This window comes from Canis lupus, chromosome 33 (assembly GCF_011100685.1).
Source record: "Canis lupus familiaris isolate Mischka breed German Shepherd chromosome 33, alternate assembly UU_Cfam_GSD_1.0, whole genome shotgun sequence".
In the NCBI taxonomy this organism is placed as follows: Eukaryota; Metazoa; Chordata; class Mammalia; order Carnivora; family Canidae; genus Canis; species Canis lupus.
The window spans coordinates 6,917,207-6,936,577 of NC_049254.1; the positions used below are offsets into that span (position 1 = coordinate 6,917,207).

At 37.4% G+C, this 19,371-nt stretch overlaps 2 protein-coding genes across 10 annotated transcripts in view; one reads left to right on the top strand and one right to left on the bottom strand.

The window, feature by feature from the left end:
- Positions 1 to 19,371, top strand: part of CMSS1 (cms1 ribosomal small subunit homolog) — a 378,726-nt gene that overhangs the window by 73,099 nt on the left and 286,256 nt on the right. The window contains exon 1 of one of the 4 annotated variants that reach the window (XM_038582593.1): positions 17,762 to 17,828. The exons of the other annotated variants lie outside the window; for them this stretch is intronic. Within the exon in view, the coding sequence (XP_038438521.1) occupies positions 17,777 to 17,828 (52 nt within the window). The 5' untranslated portion in view covers positions 17,762 to 17,776. Of the gene's footprint in view, positions 1 to 17,761; positions 17,829 to 19,371 lie in introns of those variants that run through there. 4 annotated transcript variants of the gene reach the window in all.
- FILIP1L (filamin A interacting protein 1 like) overlaps positions 1 to 19,371 on the bottom strand; it is a 298,240-nt gene that overhangs the window by 66,015 nt on the left and 212,854 nt on the right. The gene's annotated exons all lie outside the window — the stretch shown is intronic.

A 19,371-nucleotide genomic window follows, 5' to 3' on the forward strand; every position in this document is an offset into this window, starting at 1 on the left:
ATCATTATCAGCAGCTCTGATTCTGCTGTCATTTCTCTGACTTTCAATCATTATGCATTATTTTTTAGTGTGTTTTCAGATTTTTTAATATGAACTCATTTATATTAGAACTCTATTTGTGGGAGTTCTTTGAACCCTAGGTTGAAGGTGGCTTTCTCTAGAGAGGATCTACATTTGTTTTCGCCAGATGCCAGAGGGTATTTTCAGCCTAGAATCTCTAGACCCAGGGGTTTTTTTGTTTTGTTTTTTGGTTTTAGACCACCCACTTAGTATGAATTTGGGCTGCCAATTCTCATGTGGGCTAACTTGTTATTATAAATTCTCAGTGGAGTTTATTTCTCCCCTTACTCCAAATGCCATAGTTCAAGGAAAGCAGTTTTCCTCACAGTTTTTAGAGGTTAATTTTGTTCCTAAGTCACCTTTACGTTCATAGGTTAGCTTTTTTGCAATCCTACCTTTATGTAGGGTTGGGAGGACCCTGGGTCTTGTCCTCTGTACCTTTTGATGCCATGAAAACTAAAATATAAGTTCACAAAGTTCAAAAAATGCTCAGGTAAGTACCTGGTACTTACCTTACTGGGTTTTCACTTTTATTCAGTCTTCAACCTTTGAATATTCCTTAGTAACTTGCTGTCTCAAGGATGTATATTTTTAAATATTTTATTCATTTTTTTAGCATTCTGGGTGTTTTGTTGGTGGTGGTATTTTTGGTTTTGTTTTGTTTTGTTTTTTGTTTTTTGTTTTTAGTGAGATAAGAGCTTAGAGTAGCTAATCAGTTTCAACATTGGAACCAGACATTAGCACAATATAATCTAATAGTGAAAACCAACCTGAAAACTCTGTAGTACTTATTTCAGATTAATGTATTAGAGCCACTTTTTTGTTTATTTATGCTAAGAAATGGAGTTTTAGCTTACCTCAGCATTTCTCTTCACTGTTCAGTGTATTAATTTGCTATCAATGATTTTTTCAGATGCCAAGTAATATAAACATTGTCTCAAATATAATTATTAGCAAAACATCTTATATTTTAGTCTTTGTTAGGTCCGTATACTAATAGGAACGTATGTCTGCTGTCTAGGATGGCTAGATCCATTTGCATTTATTTGTTACATTTATATTAAATGTAATTATTTTCCTGATTTTTCACAGTTACTACTCCTTAGTCTAGGGGGACACATACTAGTTAGAGCCCAGTGTAAAGAGAGAGTCTAAGAGTATTAAAGGAAGCTTCCTGGGCAGCCCGGGTGGCTCAGCGGTTTGGCGCCGCCTTCAGCCCAGGGTGTGATCCTGGAGACCCCAGATCGAGTCCCGCGTCGGGCTCCCTGCATGGAGCCTGCTTCTCTCTCTGCCTGTGTCTCTGCCCCTCTCTCTCTCTCTCTCTCTCATAAATAAATAAATAAAATCTTAAAAAAAAAGAAAAGGAAGCTTCCTCTATACTTTTACTGAACCACTATGAGAAATTAGATATTATTGAAGCACTGCAGGTGCTTCAAAGGGAAATTATTCTTAGAGGAATGATGCCGTTCTCAGGAAGATAGCCCCATCTTACACTCAGGAGCTTTGCACAGAGCACTAGGCAAGTCTCTAATTTTGTATAGAATAACATGTAATGTAAGATGACTTTATATCTTGGGAGAACTCCCAATATATGGTGACTTTAATTTATTTGCCTTCATTGAGAACTTTCCTGAAAATAGTGTCCCAGATCCTCCAAGTAGTCTAGGATGTGAATAACCAAAAGGAAATGATACGTTAGCCAGGATGCTTCCAGCCGAAGTCAACAGAAAACCTGGACTCCTTTTGCCTCAAACAATGGCAAAATATATCATCTTACAACAAAAAATCCAAACTTGGGGTAGGCTTTATTTATACATGACATGTTGCCTCTGCTTCTCTGGTTTCTGTGGCTCTGGCCTTTTCTCCTAGATGGTTTCATCCTCACCCTGGTAGCAAATGGCCTCAGCATTTCCAGACATGACATCCAGAGGTAGATCCACACATCACCCAGAAGTAGAATAGGGACCATCTCTTCTGGGTTCTTCTAAGGAGCCTAGCGACCTTCCTATGATTGTCCCCAGTCCCATCTCTAAAGTCTTGTCCTTTTATTGTATTGTCTAGAACTGTCAAAAGAAAGGAGAATAACATCATAGACCAATTAGATTTTATTCCTAATCTGGACATAGTGTCACACTCATGTAAATCATGTGGGCTCAAGAGATTATTAGTATAAGTTCTCTTTTGTATAAATTCTAAGTATGCTGCTGGCCTGTAATTATCTCTGTAAAGAGTATGGATACCCTCATTGATGCTAACCCTAGAAAGAACTGCAGAGATGCTGTGCTCAGCACTTTCCAGCAATGCTCACAGACTGAGTGAATTGCACAAACAAACTCATTCAGCAGGTCTACACTTTCATATTGCTCTCTTTAAATTGATCAGTGACCTGTACCGTACATAGTTCTGAGTGAGTGAGTGACCCATTATTCTATTAAAGCGAACTTTAAGGCCAAAATAAAAAGTTAGGAAACTCTCATATTTGAAATTCTTTTACGTCCTGATGACATATGATTTCTTTTTTTTTCCCCCCCTGGCCAAAAAAATTAAGGGTGATCAGGATTAAAGCTTTACAGCATTAAAACCTATCAGTCTTCAAAACTAAAACATGACTATAGTTTTAGGGAGGAAAAATCCCCACTGGTTTCTAATCCTTGCCATTATTTTATAGACTATCCTTAGCCCGTAGTAGCTATGGAATAGAACCATAAGATACAATGCTTTATTGGTAAAAGTCAGAAATTTATTGTTTCATGTGGAAAGTGAGTATTAATATTGTGTCACGTGTTGATCTTTTTCTTTAGACATAATATAGCATTTTTCTGTGGGCAAATTTATATTCTGTTCTCAAAGAATATTAAATCTGTTTGACAAAGTGAATTTAGGCCTCTTTAACTCCCCTGACTCCATAAATACTGAATGTGGAAAATTATTTAGCTCATGTGAAGAATGTTATATCTATAATTTTAGGGTCAATGTAATGTTTCGTGAACTTTGAGGATATGGTGTTTGTGCTTCTTAAGAAACTCAGCTATAAGTAATAATGAAATTTATCATTATGGCTGACCTACTAGCTCATGTTTTTCTATATGTGCATATAGCTCTGATTTAGGAGTTCATGTAGTAAACCTACTTATTTGCTTTCTCCCCAGATTGTTCCCTGCTCTTAATTCACTATCCCTCTTTTAGCCTTAAAAAAATAGAAATTAGTTTTAGAACGGAAACAAAATAGTAGTAATAAAAAGTCAAAAAGCTTCAATGGATAGAATTGTTATTAAGGGTCCTACTGGCACTGTTTTCTAATTTTGCTAAAGCCTAAACTTTCTAGTTAGAAGAAAAAAGTCACCTGCCTAAGGCTAGTGGGGAGAGGAGTAGAGAGAGAAGGAGGCAGGCAGACTCCCCACTGAGCTGGGAACCTGCCAGGGCTCCATCCCAGGATCCTGAGATCATGACCTGAGCAAAACCAAGAGTTGGACACTCAACCTACTGAGCAAACTACATAATTCTTAAATTATTAACTATGATTCTAGAAAAAATCCATAAAACCTCATATCTTAGACAGTTATGAAATTCTGTAGACAACAATATTTTTGAGCTTACCATTAAAAAAATACCTAGATTCTAAAAATGTTACAATTTTAGAATTTCACGTCTTCCCTCCAAAGACTAGATCATAACTCTGTGCTAATTGAAAATGATTTCTGTTGACCAGCATCCCTTCATAGAATACATAGATATTTTAAAATAAAATTGGATTTTGCCACCAACCCCAAAGGCATTGTTTTTTTAATTTTTATTTATTTATGATAGTCACACAGGGAGAGAGAGAGGCAGAGACATAGGCAGAGGGAGAAGCAGGCTCCATGCACCGGGAGCCTGACGTGGGATTCGATCCTGGGTCTCCAGGATTGCGCCCTGGGCCAAAGGCAGGCGCCAAACTGCTGCGCCACCCAGGGATCCCCCAAAGGCATTTTGAAGGTAAAAAAAAACCTGACTTCTTCTGCTGAATCCACAGATGTTTCTATTAACTTCTTTACAGCTCTCTTTTTGTTGAAGCTGGGTGCCTATACATTCAGCATTCATTTATTAAATACCTACTGCATTAAATGAGATATATATGATGGGAAGAAAGCCATTTAACATAGAACCAGCATACAATAGTCTTCAGTAAACTTAATTCCTTTCCTCTCTGCTATTATATCCAAAGTTGTATGCTATATGATGGGAAATAAATCACCTGCTTCCAGGAATTTATAGCTGAGGGTTGATTGGAAAGGTGTTAATGTGGAAGGGGAGATAGACTGGTTAAAAACTAAGTGAATTACACAAGGTGCATAAAGAAATTAAGTGCCCTTCCCACACAGAAGATATTCTACATCTGAAAAGGTGTGAGAGAAGGTGCCACTTAGGAGTTCAGGTAAATTTCCACTCTATTTGCTCCTCTGTTTTGGATGCTGAAGATGTACATCTCTGAGGAGAAACTGGTCCTGTGTCAAGTCTGAGCAGGGGAGCGAAGTGGGGGCAAATAGGATAGGGCAGATTTCACTGGCTACATTACTCTTGTGTGCTGGTGTGCTGTTCTCATCATTACATGAATAACCATTTCTTGTTAATTGTTTTTTATGTTTTGAAAGTCTGTGTTGCTTATGGTTTCTTTTGCACATGGAAGAAACATGTGGTAATGCTGAATTTATATAAGTCTTAGGGCAATTTGCAATCTTCCAGCAAAAAGGGAATACTTTAATCTTCAAAATGTAGGAAGTTTGTCCATTTTGTAAAAAAAAAAAAAAAAAAAAAAAAAACTTTCAAAGTTTCATTTGTAAGATACTTCCTCAAAGAAACAATGTTATACTAAGTAGAGTTGATTCCTCCACTAGCACAAGGAGGTTTACTAAACCCATAATAAAGCCAAAAACCTGTATTTGGGGCTGCAATGGTGTGGTGATTTTGTAGTACAATAATATCATAGCTCACAATATTTATCCATAATGTGATTATTATAGCATGTAGTGGAGAACAATATTCATGCAAATGTGTAGAGTTTAAACTGTATTTTGGGTCAGCTAACTTTTTGTGGACTAGCTGGGAGCCTACATTTTACATAAAACATGATATTTATTAGCAAATGTGTTCCAGGTTCCCACTTTGGATTCCACGTGAATACCTCCCTGCCATATCCATGGCAGCCCTTGGCTCTCCAGCCTGAAGAAAATTAAGTAGCTCTGGAAATACTCTTGCCCTCCAGGTGTCATCCTTTTGAGGAGAATGTGGGCTGGCTTTTTATAGAGAGGGAACATTCGCAAGTCAGGTGTTCATAACCAAGAGAATGCCTATACATATTTTATGTGGCCAGAATGATTAAACTTAATATATTTTATTCTTAACTCTCCCAGTTTCAAGCATGACAGCATGTTCTTTTGGGCAACTTGCAGTTACCCATGTTCACGACTGGGAAAGCTGAAAACATCCCCCTTTAAATAAAGGATGAATCATAATTCAACTAGCTTTGCAGTTGGCTTCATGGATTTAGTGAGCTGTTGCTCAGCAGGACTGTTTTTGTTTTGTTTTGTTTTTTTAATGTAGCCTGTAACATGATTGGTAATATTTGTGGGTTCTTCAAAGTACTCTTTTCCTTTCTGCTCCTGGATAAGAGCTTATTTTTTGGCCTATCTTCTTTTCCACAGAAGCAAATATCCTGGCCTATATTTCTGACCTATAGATAGGTTTTAGTAGGTCAAAAGAGGATAATCAGTGCACACTGAAATCACCATTCGTTTGTTGTTAGTGTACATATAACACAAGACTTCCACATTTTATCACCATAAATCTCCTTCATCTTGGGTGGAAAACCCCTTCCTCTGAAGTAATCTCCATGGTGTTTTCTTCTCTTGACACAGGGCAATCTATCCCCAAGCAACCTGAGCCCATGGAACAGGTGCCTTGTTAAAAGACTGTGGTTAAATATTGGGTAAACTCTAGCAGTGATTGTTAGAAAAGAATGTTGATATTTGCTGAGGGTTTGACAAAGCCCCTCACCTATGTTTGACCAAACTTTAAGCTGTAAAGATACGCTTTTTGGAGAGGAGACATGCGGCTCAGTGGAAGAGAGAACCATTTGCTTCTGTAGGTAATTGTTGTGGTTCTGTATTCTAAAGCGTGAGTCACAGATGTCTTTATGATTACACATCCCTCCCAGCATATGAGAAATACACTTTAGAGTAAAGGAAGTTAAGAGAAAACAGAAGTGTGAATAACTGCTAATGGTGCTCTCTCTGGCTCCATTCCGTCTGCCATTTCATCATACATAAAGGGTAGTTCAGAGATTCTTTCCTGGCAAATAAGTGGCAACATATGTTTGAAACAGTGAATGGAAACTATAGGGAGAAAATGACAGGCATATGGCAATAGGAAGGCAAGGGAAAATTTGTTGCCCTAATGTTAGCCACATAATTGATATGGTCTTCCATAGAAGGGCTGTTTTACTTTAAAAAGTCTGCATGCCCCATTAGTACAGCATTTCTGCGTGTGGAATGTATATAGTTTCTAGATTTGTTTTGTTTTGCTTTTTCATGAATGGCTGTCACATTAAGCTATTAAAGCTCGATACAGAAGTCTTGAGAGAAGGGTTCTCAAAGGGGAAAGACAGAATCTAGTCAGGAAATGGGACCCTTTATTAAAGTAGTAAAAACAAAAAAGGGAGGAAACACTTAAGAACAATCACGCTGAAGGGCTAAGAACAGAGGAATGGGTCCCAAATACTGTTTTCAAGCATGTTCTTCTTTTAAATAATTCTACAGTGACAGTGTTTATGATTCATTTAGTTGTGATAGTAACTAAATCTTTGCTCAATGGGTTGAGATTCCAAAAGTCACCTTAAAGGGCACATGTTTGTTTTGTTACATGATGTGAAAGCACAATGATTTACTTTTTTTTTTTTTTTTTTGAGATTTTATTTATTTGAGAGAGTGAGACAGCGCATGAGCACAAGCAGGGAGGGGGCAGGGGAGAGGGAGAAGCAGATCCCCCACTGAGTGGGGAGCCTGAGGTGGGGCACAGTCCTAGGACCCTGAGATCATGACCTCAGCCACATCAGATGCATAACTGACTGGGCCACCCAGGTGCCCCAGCACAATGATTTACTTTGGAAAAATAATTTTCTTAAAAGAAAAATATTAATGTATACTAATGCACTGAAGCCTGTTTACAGTTGTATGTCATACAAGGCTATTAGTTAAGGCTATTAGTTAGGAAATGTGTTTGCAGCGTTTAAAATTTAATTATGGCCTATTGTTATATCACAGAAAAGTGTTAGCATAATTTGTTTCTTAGAACAAATTTTGTTTTATTTGCTCAGAAATGATTATGACAATATCATCAGCCTTTGTTTCTAAGATTCCGTTAACTGCTTAATAAGACTTTTGTTCTGATTTTTGAGAAAAATCAATTGGTGTTATTATTGATTTGGGACTTGACAGTGAATAATGTTAGCATGAACAAAGGACGTTAATATGTATATATCTATAAAAATTATTTAAATGTGTCAATTCTACAAAACCCAACTGTTCTTTACCTTCTCTTACAATATCCAGCTTTACTATGACTGGTGTAATTGGTATGATTTTTTACATCTGGTCTCATGCTTTAAAAATGGATATCTAAAAGGTAATCTAAACACAGTATTTTATTTGTAGTTAGAAATTTCTGCATACAGTTGGCCCTTGAACAAGGCAAGGGCTAGGGGCACTCATCCCCTACACAATCAGAAATCCACACATAACTGTTGACTAACCCAAAATTTAATTGCTAACAGTCTGTTGTTGACAGGAAACCCTACTGATAACATAAACAGTGATTGACACCTTTTTTATGTTATATGTATTATATACTGTATTCTTACAATAAAGCTAGAAAAAAGTATTAAGAAAATCATAAGGAAGAGAAAATATATTTTGTAGTAGCATACTGTATTTATTGGGGAAAAAATTCTACATTATAAGTGGACTTGCACAGTTTAAACACAAGTTGTTCAAGGATCAACTGTATATTTACATGTAAAATAAAGCAGGGCGTGGCAGGGAAAAGGCATGACTAAGTTTTACAGCCTGCCCACTACCAATTTTTGCACCATTCTCAAGCTAAGAATGGTTTGTACAATTTTAAAAAGTTGAAAATGTCAAAATAATAATATTCCATGATATGTGAAAATTACATAAAACTTAAATTTTAAGTGTCCATAAGATTTTATTGGGACAAGCGATATCTATTTGTTTACTTATTACCTGGCTGCTTTCCTGTTCCAACACCAGAATTGAGTAGTTGCAACAAGACCATCTGGCCTGCAAAGCCTAAAATATTTACCACCTGGTACTTTATTGAAAAAAATTTGCTGACCACTGTTCTTTTTTTTTTTTTTAAGATTCTATTTATTTATTTATTCATGACACGGGGGTGGGGGGAGAGAGAGAGAGAGAGAGAGAGGGGCAGAGACACAGGCAGAAGAGGAAGAAGCAGGCTCCATGCAGGGAGCCCGACGTGGGACTCGATCCCAGGACTCGAGGACCACTCCCCGAGGCAATGGCAGGTCCTAAACCGCTGAGCCACTCAGGGATCCCCTGCTGACCACTGTTCTATACCTTTGGTAATAGATACAGTTTAAAACAAAGCAGACAAAAGGCAACCACAAGTTGCCTCAATTTTTATATATCTCAACTAATTTGTGTTAATTTGCCTAAACCAAATTTTGAATTTTCTGTACTTGTTCTGTTTGTTTGTTTGTTTGTGTTTTCAGATCTTGAATAATTTGTGTTATCTGAAGATTTATATTATTGCCAAGACAATGGATGATGCCTTTTGGTGGAGTACTGAAGTAACACGCTCTATTTGAGGGGAAATTTAGAATAGTGAAAATAGAAAAACAAAGTTTAGTTTCTGAGACTAATGGGAAGCAGTGAGGTTCTAAACTGATTATATTTAGTTTTCTTTTTACCTGGCATATCACTTTCTCTTATTCTAACTTGCCCAGAAAGAGGATATCAGGAGTGAGTGGTTTGGATTATAGGAGAATTCTGTAAGAGAGCACTACCCCCCCCACCATCATAGCATGTCAAAGCATTCTGCTTAAGTGCATGTGGCAAAACATTGCCATATAAATATACAGTGTTCATGACTAAATGAAGTTTTCCTTGTCTCTAACCACCTTGAATAATTGAGACCTGACTGTATTAAGAAAACATATCCTACCTCCTATATGGGTCCCTCATACTAATCTTAGATTCAATATTCGGGGGTGGGTTTTTTTTAATTTCTTGAATTAGCCATCAAAATGTATTTTTTTAATTAATTTATTCATGAAAGACACAGAGAAAGGGGGAGAGAGAGAGAGAGAGAGAGAGGCAGAGACACAGGCAGAGGGAGAAACAGGCTCCATGCAGGGAGCCCGACGTGGGACTCCATCCTGGGTCTCCCGGATCATGCCCTGGGCCGAAGGCAGGCACTAAACCACTGAAACACCCAGGGATCGCCTCAAAATGTATTTTAAATAGACTTCGTCTAGTTTATCAGACTCTCAAAAAAGAAGTCTTGGCTTAAATATTGCTTATTTGAGAGTTTAGATGTGATACATTATTTCTGTTGCATATTTTGAGGGTTTAAAAAGATTGTTAAAAAGTAGCGGTATTTTGGGGCAGCCCGGGTGGCTCAGCAGTTTAGCGCCACCTTCAGTCCAGGGCCTGATCCTAGGATCAGGATCAGGATCCCTCTGACCCGGGATCAAGTCCCACATGGGGCTCCTAGTCCAGGGTCTAATCGAGTCCCACATGGGGCTCTTCAGTCCAGGGCCTGATCCTAGGATCAGGATCAGGATCCCCCTGACCCGGGATCAAGTCCCACATGGGGCTCCCTGCATGGAGCTTGTTTCTCCCTCTGCCTGTGTCTCTGCATCTCTCTCTTTGTGTCTCTCATGAATAAATAAATAAAATCTTAAAAAAAAAAAAAAGTAGCTGTATTTCTATATTATAGATAACATTTATTTTTAGAGGTGTGTTATGGGTATATGGAATGAAAAATATTTCAAATAAATTGTTCCACATGGAATTACACAATGCCCAGGGGTTATGTTTGCTCTGATTCTTTATGTCTAATCTCATCTTTTCCAAAACCTTTTCTTTTAAAAATAGAAACCTAGAAAGGTCAACTAACAAAATTTTTCTTTTGTAGTGATAAATTTCTAACAGATGAATGTTTTTTAAGGTGTTATTTATTTATTCATGAGAGAGAGAGAGAGAGAGAGAGAGAGAGAGAGAGAGAGAGAAGCAGGCTCCAAGCAGGGAGCCTGACATGGGACTGGATCCTGGGTCTCCAGGATCATGCCCTGGGCCAAAGGCAGCACTAAACCGCTGAGCCACCCGGGCTGCCCCCTAACAGATGAATTTTTGACATTCATACACTTACACATAAAAATGTGTGTACCGGGCAGCCCCGGTGGCTCAGGGGTTTAGCGCCGCCTACAGCCCAGGGCGTGATCCTGGAGACCCAGGATCGAGTCCCGCATCGGGCTCCCTGCATGGAGCCTGCTTCTCCCTCTGCCTGTGTCTCTGCCTCTCGCTCCCTCTCTCTCTCTCATGAATAAATAAATAAATAAAATCTTTAAAAAAAAGTGTGTGTACCTTTTTCGCATTATCCTAGTAGTTTTTTGTTTACTTTAATGTGTCTTGGTCTATCACACAATATCAGAAGGTGAAATTAAGGGAGAAATATCCCACAAACACTGAGTCTGAATCTTGGAGTCTGAAACTCTCATGGAAGTTTAGGTATATTTCAAGCTACTCTATTACGAGTATTAATATTAAAATGAATCTGATTTCTGTTGGAATTTCAGATCACCTGAGAAGGACTGAACAAAGAGAAAAAATGTAATTACACCTTTTATTTAAAGCCTAAGAGACAGCTACAATAGATGTGTTTTGATTCTGTTAGATGGAGATTTTATGTGTGCATTTATTTAGAGGAACTCATTTTTTTCCCATCTCAAAATAGTATGTTAAGAGAAAGTAGTTTCTGGTATTTGTTGATCTTTATTTTGAGCATATAAAAAGTCTGTTCAATTTTATTTTATTTTGCTTTAAAGATTTATTTATTTACTTTAGAGAAAGAGAGCATGCAAGTGGAGGAAGAGCCAGAGGGAGAGGGAGGGAGAGAGAAAATCTTAAGAAGATTCCCCGCTGAGCACAGAATTCAATGCTGGGCTCAATCCCAGGACCCTGAGATCATGACCTGAGCCAAAACCAAAAGTTGGACACTTAACCATCTGAGCTACCCAAGTGCCCCTGTTCAATTTTATTTTGAACATAACATTTGATTATAGTTTTCAAAAGCAGACTGCTGGCAAATTATTTTATGTTGCAGGTGTTTTGGACATTTTTGCCATGATACATCCTTTTAGCCTTAATGAGAATTACTAATGCACTAGATAAAAAATGGAAATCATATATTTTGAGATCATATCGAAAATATTCCACCTAATTCTTTATACAAAGAAGTTGTCCATGAATTATGTTGACTATAGAATTAAAATTAAAATAATTAGAAGTTATTGTATATAAAGGTTTTAGGTGTTTGTGAAATCAGTGTGGTAGCCATTATGATTTACTGCTGTTGCTTTTTTTCTAGCAGTTTCCTAGCCCCTATTGCATTCCTCAACAAAATATTTCTTAAGATAAAGTGTGAGGAATAATACTAAAGGTACACTGGTCCTGCACCTGAAATTCCTGAAATTGTTTCTGAAATTGTTAAAATGGACATTTTGGACGCCCACCTCCATCTTGAATGTGACTCCGCTATGTCCAGCTTCAGGACATCTTTGGCTAATACACATTAACATCCCAGGGATGATGAGCAAGGTTGTGGAGTCAGACTCCCCGCATTTGGTCTTTATTTCTCCATTTACCAGTTATGTAACCTCTTTGTGCCTCTGTTTCCTCATCTATAAAATGGAATTAAATGGGAGTACCTCCTCATTCAGTTGTTGTATTAGAGTTATGGCCATTAAGTACCTAAAGAAGCACCTACACAAAGGATTCAACTACTTAGCTCTCATTATGCATTTCTAAGATATCATCTATGGTGTCCTGGTTGTATTAGATCTTTGAAATCCTCTAATTCCTGGGTGTTCTATATGTTGGCAAATTGAACTTAAATAAAAATTTTTAAAGATTTTATTTATTCATGAGAGACACAGAGAGAGAGGCAGAGACATAGGTAGAGGGAAAAGGAGGCTCCCCGTGGGGAACCCAATGTAGGACTCCATCCCCAGACCCGGGACCACACTCTGAGCTGAAGGGAGAAGCTCAACTGCTGAGCTACCCAGGCATCCCTAAATAAAAATTAAAAAAGAAAAAAGAACAGAAAGAAAAGGCATCCAAATAGAAAGAAAGAAAGAAAGAAAGAAAGAAAGAAAGAAAGAAAGAAAGAGAAGAAAGAAGAAAGAAAGAAAGAAAGAAAGAAAGAAAGAAAGAAAGAAAGAAAGAAAGAAAGAAAGAAAGACTCTAATTCTATAGTCAGAACCAAATCAGCAGTATTTTAGGATGAAATAAATGTAAATGTGCATGAAAGCTTTTTGAAAATTTAGACTGTAATACCCACCTAGAACAGCATTGGCATATAGTAGATACTCAGTAAATATTTAGAGAATTAATGGATGAAAATATACACATATAATGGTGATGTCATTCTTAAAATTCATGACTAAATTCTGGAATCAAAGCCATTCAATTGTTAGATTTCAGAGAGATAATTTAACTCTTTGTTAGTGAGGTGTGAATAACAAAGGTATTGATAATGAGGATATTAATAACCATTCATATATACCTGGCACTTACTGTGAGTAAAATACTATTCTAAACACTTTATAAGTACATAGATTAATTCATTTAATCTTTAGAGCAATCTATAAGGTAGATACTACTATTATCCTCATTGAATAGATGAAGAAACTGAGTCTGAGATTATAAATAACCAGGATTCAAATCCAGGAACTTTGGCTCCAGAATCTATGCTCTTAAGTCTTTGTTATAAACAAGTTATAATTTCATAATAGGTATTTAGTCCAATCTTTTTTTCCCCACTTAATGCTCATCAGAATAACCATACAGTACCAAAAATGCTAGTCAGTTGCCTAGTCCTTCCTCTTTCTGCTCTCACGAAAGTCCCAAGCATTGATACTCTAACTGGGCTGCAGATTAGAAGAACTGCCTGGGGGCTTTCAGTGCTTTTGAGTCTTAGAGATGCACTTAATTGATGCACACTGAGTATCAAAATTTTAAAAGTATTCCTGGTGATTCTAATATTTAGCATAGTTTTAGTCCACTGGTCTAAAGGAAAATTAAATTGGTGTGGGCCCTAGAACACACTTGAGGGGTCAGGGCTTGAAGGTAGTAGAATCTGGATCCTTGAGTATCCAGGATCTGAAACTCAAGCCAGTTTGCATTGTTTCTTGTTGAAAATTGCTTCCTTTGCATGCAAAGAATACCGGTTGGAAATGGTTGGAAATACCAGGGGCCAGGGGATTCAGAGTTTACCGAGGGTTTAAGTTGTGTAGACTATCCTTTTAATTTGTTTAAAAAAAAAAATCAAGTAAATTTTGACATTGCTTTAGTCTTGGGGCCTTAAATGGCCATTGAAAATTCTAAGGAAATTTATCTGGAAAAAGAAAATGGCTACAAGTGGGACTAGGATAGTGCTTTCCTTTAGGGTTACGAGCTTATTGCTCCAATGAGAAGCGTAGCCTGACTTTACTAATCTGTTTAGGAAAATTGATATTTATTTCAAATGTTTATGGTTTATCGTCTCAGAAGATTAATGCCAAATCCTCAAAAATGTAGTGACGAGCGATGACTCATTTTAGCTCATGTCAAAACAATGCGCTTTTGTAATTTGCCTGTCTCTGGGGAAGCTATTAAACACTAAACAAAATGCCTCAGAATGAAACTGATTGAGTGTTTTAAATTATGTACTTTTGCTTGGCTATTAGCCAGAGTTCTTTGGGAAAACTCACTGCACATCAAGAGCTGTGATTTGTGCTGACAGTGGTACTACATAGTTTATGCTGCTTCAGTACCAGTGGTGTATATTCTAAAGTTAAATAGTCAAACAAAGCTTAGTCTTTTTGATAAACAATTTATGTTAACTCTACTCTCCGCCAAGTGATTTTTTTCTTTGTTAAACTTTGGATGGAATATACCTAATGGATAAGATATTTTTGTCTGTATTATCTTGTTGACAAATAGCACAGATTCCAACAAACTAAAGAATAGTTATTATATATATATATATATATATATTAAGATTTATATATTTGTTTCTTTGTAAGTAGTACCATATATCTTGTCCCAAGTAGAGCTCAGCATAGTGTTTTACATGTAACAGATACACAAAATATATGTGTTATTGATGATCATGATACCAATAAAAAAAAAACAGTAGCTTTTAATTACCTATGGTCTGGCTGCTGGTATATATTAGGCCTTTTAAAAATTAGTGTTAGGCTAACCACATTTTATTTTTCAGGAGCAAAATATTTAAATGACTGGCTTACTTTCACTGACCTCCTGAGTAATGAGATTTACAATTTACAATGTTAGGTTAGGTATTTTTTTTTTTTTTTAGCTTTGATGTTTTTAAGAAACACTTTTATTGGGACACCTGGGGGGCTCCTCCAATTAAGTGTCCCAACTCTTGATTTCAGCTCAGGTGTCAATCTCAAGTTCATGAGTTCAAGTCCTACATTGGGCTTGACACTAGGCATGGAGCCTACTTTAAAAATAAAACTTTCATCAGTATAATTAACTCTTAATATTAGTAACCAAATATTCATAGTATCATGTGGCACTTTTTTAGTAGGCAGTTGGGTACATGGTCTCCTGACAACCAAAAGTATGGGGCCACTCATGACTATATCACATACAGCACACCTAGGAAAGAGTAGGTATTCAATAGATATTTGTTGAATTGAACAGATGTTCTTCTACTCATTGCTTATGCTATGAAGAAATTCTTCAAGAATCAATTTCTTCATGGGGTATTTGGGTGACTCAGTTCATTAAGTGTTGACTCTTGATTTCTGCTCGGGTTGTGATCAGGGTTGTGAGATCCAGCCCCACATCGGGCTCTTTGCGGGGCATGAATGAAGCCTGCTGAAGATGCTCTCTCTCCCTCTTCCTCTGTGCCTCACTGCCCCCCAACTTATTGGCACTCTCTCTCTCCCCATCCCCAAAAAAGAAAAAAAAGGAATCAATTTCTCCAGGTGCAGTTGAAAAGGACATGAAAGGACATGGAAAGGTAATGAAAATAAGCTAAGTTAATAGTATGATCTTATTTTTGATTAAAAATGTAGCATATCCACATCTTATGTTTTCTGCCAGTCTAGTTACCGGTCTTTTTTTTTCTTTCTGAATGACCGTCACTTTTTAATGTCTTTTTTTTGTCATAAATTTATTTTTTATTGGTGTTCAATTTGCCAACATACAGAATAACACCCAGTGCTCATCCCGTCAAGTGCCCCCTCAGTGCCCGTCACCCAGTCACCCCACCCCCCCACCCACCTCCCCTTCCACCACCCCTAGTTCGTTTCCCAGAGTTAGGAGTCTCCCTTTCTGATATTTCCCACTCATTTTTTCTCCTTTCCCCTTTATTCCTTTTCACTATCCTTTATATTCCCCAAATGAATGAGACCATATGTTTGTCCTTCTCTGATTGACTTATTTCACTCAGCATAATACCCTCCAGTTCCATCCACGTCGAAGCAAATGGTTAGTTACCTGTCTTGAAAAAGATAATAACCAAAGGCTATTACCAAAGTTGAAGTTTTCACATAGTGCAAATAAAATGATAATGAGATGACTTCCACTGGAAGACAATCAAAAATTAATTGTAACCATTAAAATGGAAGGAAGGATATATAAGTAGTGTGGCAGGGCAAACACATTCATGTTCATCTAAACTTAGAATTGTTAGAATCAGAGCCTTGAAGGAAGTGCCTGTACTCGATGAGCAATACACTAGAGGCTGTATCACTTTAGAGTTAAGAGTACATATAGACAAGTGGTCAGACTGCTATGTTCTGTTCACCCCTCTGCCCGTTTCTAGCCGTGTGTCCTTAAGTACCTTATTTATCTTCCCCACCTTCAGTTCATTCATCTGTTAAATGCTGCTAAGAATAGTACCTATTTTGTAGGAGTGTTATGAGAATTAAGGATTATGTGAAAAACACTTAAAACAGTGGCTGGTATATAACCAACTCAATGTGTGTGTGTGTGTGTGTGTGTACACATGTGCTTGTTTTAAAGCATTTGCCATATTGTTTGGGTAGGCTATAAAAGAAACAGGCTTAGAGAATTTGATAGACTTATGGAAGAAATCCAAAATTGACTATTAAATGAAATTTATCTTTTACGGTTGTACCTTCACAGGCCCCTACATGGCCTTCTTGGCTGCCACCCTCAGAGACAGGGACCCTGGTTTGGTTGCGTCAGTGACCTGACTCAAAAAAGTATTTGTTTCTCTTTTTACTAAGATGCTTCACACAGAAAACTATGCAATGCTTCTTTCTTATTTCCCAGGCTGAAATAATGAAATAAGGATAAAACTATAGTCCCCTGCTGCTTCATTTACTTGTGCTAATTGTCCTAAATGAAAAACTCTTCATTTGGTAATAGAAAAGTATGGCTTCAAGAAATAGAAACAAGCCCAAGCTAATTGAGTTAAGCAAGATCTTTGGCCGGGAAAAGTAACTATTGAGATATGCATCTTGTTTTTCCAAGCAAATGCTCCTACTTCAGAATCTGTGAGTGGGCCTTAATTCATTTACCTGGTTTAAGTTGCCCAGTTTTCAGACAACCACTCTACATTTCTGGCAGCAGTGAGTGTGATGAATGTTTTTGTTATTGTTACTCTTAATGTGTGGTTTTTATTCTCAATATAAACAAAGGTCTGTAAGGACCATAGACCAGATTGTTTCACCATTACAATGTGCTTATTTTGTTATTTCCATCATTTGTTAGTATTTTGTTCCTAATCTTGGAGTGGATCTTTCAGTAGAGAGAAAAATTGCTTTCCAATCAAGTATTTGTACTGTACTTTAAGTAGGAAAGCCTGCCTGGTAAAAAATTTATTCAGTTTCTATCAAGGCAGGTTTTTTGGCACTGTTTTTTTTCAGAAACCAAATTAAAGTAGGGTCTTTGAAAAATATGTTTAACATCCTCCTTTAAACTAGGATTTTCCGTTAAAATGAAGTCAAAGAGCCTTCCGAACATTAATTTTTGTTAGTTTGACATCTTTCTATTCCAAACTTTAGAAGCCTAAAAGTTTTCCTTACTTTTCTTTTGCATTCCCATCTCCCCTCCCCCTTTTTAATGGCTGCTCATTGCTTCTCAGTCAACCTGAAATTCAGGCTTATTTTAACTCCCATCACTGTCTGTAGTGACTACCTCTTCCTTGCCTCCCATGCCCACTTTCTTCTTTGGAATTTGGCAGTACTTGTCCTCTGTTATTCCAGCATCCTGAGTCTCATTTGGCTCTTTTCCCTCAATGTCATTGTTTCTACAAGTGACCCGCCTCCCTCTTCCCTTCCAGTCCCTGACAGGCTTCTTGAAAAAATATTAACTACACTCAGTGCTCACCACCCTCTTTGGATCCTTGAAATTTGGTTTCAGCACCTGCCATTCTGATGGAATTGTTCTCTCAGAGGTCATTGGTGACTACTTCATCAGATCTAACAGGTTGTATCCTCTGCTACTTCATCCTCTCCTACTTTCCTATGCCAGTTAACACAGTTAACTGCTTACCCACTCCCTGAAATTTTTCCTTTGGCTTCTAAGACACTGGGCTCTCCCAAATTATTTTTCTATATCTTCTTTTCTAACTTCCTTGATAGCTTATCCTCCTTATTCTCTAAATGTAGGCATTTGCTGGGACAATCCAACCCTTTGCTTTCTATACAATTTCCTCCTTAGGACTCTAATCTATGCCTACTGTTTCAACTTTCCTCTTTACACTAAAACTCCCACATCTTTATCATTAGCCACTGCTTGCGTGACTTCTGTCTACCTCCATCTTACTGTTACTCCTAGATGTCTCACCAGTTTCTCAAGCATAGCATTCCAAAGCCACCTCTCCCAGCCTTTCAGTTGCTGTTATTAGGAGCGATCTTCTTGTCACTAAGGTTTGTAAAAGTTACTGAGTCCAATCATTTCTACCTCTTGCATCTTCAGATTGTGTAACATACTTCATTTTACAATTTATAAGCATTATTTTTCCATTTTTCTCTTTCATTCAGGTGTAATTTATATTTAGTAATGTGCACAAATATTAAGTCCACAGATTGATGAGTTTTTACATATGTATATACCTGTGTAAACTCTATCCAGACCAAAATATAGAATATGTCCAACTTCCTAGCAGACCTCCTTTGTGCCACCTTCCTATTGATATCCACTTTCTTCCTAGGAGGCAACCATCATTTTGACCTCTATTACCATAAATAAAATAGATTTTGTCTATTTTGAACTTCATGTAAATAGATTATTATATTAATGGAAATTAAACTTCATATAAATGGAATTTTATATTGCCACCAGAAATACATGCATATTCCACTTGCTTCATTTCCTCATCAACACTTGATTTTGTCCTTTTAGTTTTAGCCTTTGTGGTAGGGCTATAGTGGTATCTCATTATAGTTTTAATTTGCATTTGTCTGATGATTAATAACATTGAACTTTTCAGGTGCTTATTTGGATATCCTCTTTCATGAAATGTCTCTTAAGTCTTTTTTTTTATATTGTGTTATCAGTGTTTTTTTTTAATTGATTCAGAGTTCTTTATATATTCTGAATGTTGATCTTTGTTGGTTATACAAATACACAAAATTTCCTCCAATTTGTGGCTTGCCTTTTCATCCTGATTATTGTTGCATTTTGAATAACAAAAGTTATTAATTTTTTAAAAGATTTTATTTATTTATTCATGAGAGACAGAGAGAGAGAGAGAGGCAGAGAGACAGGCAGAGGGAGAAGCAGGCTCCATGCAGGGAGCCCGACGTGGGACTCGATCCCGGGACTCCAGGATCACACCCTGGCCTGAAGGCAGCGCCAAAGCACTGAGCCACCGGGGCTGCCCAAGTTATTAATTTTAATAAGGGGATCCCTGGGTGGCCCAGCGGTTTAGTGCCTGCCTTTGGCCCAGGGCGTGATCCTGGAGACCTGGGATCGAGTCCCACGTCGGGCTCCCGGTGCATGGAGCCTGCTTCTCCTTCCGCCTGTG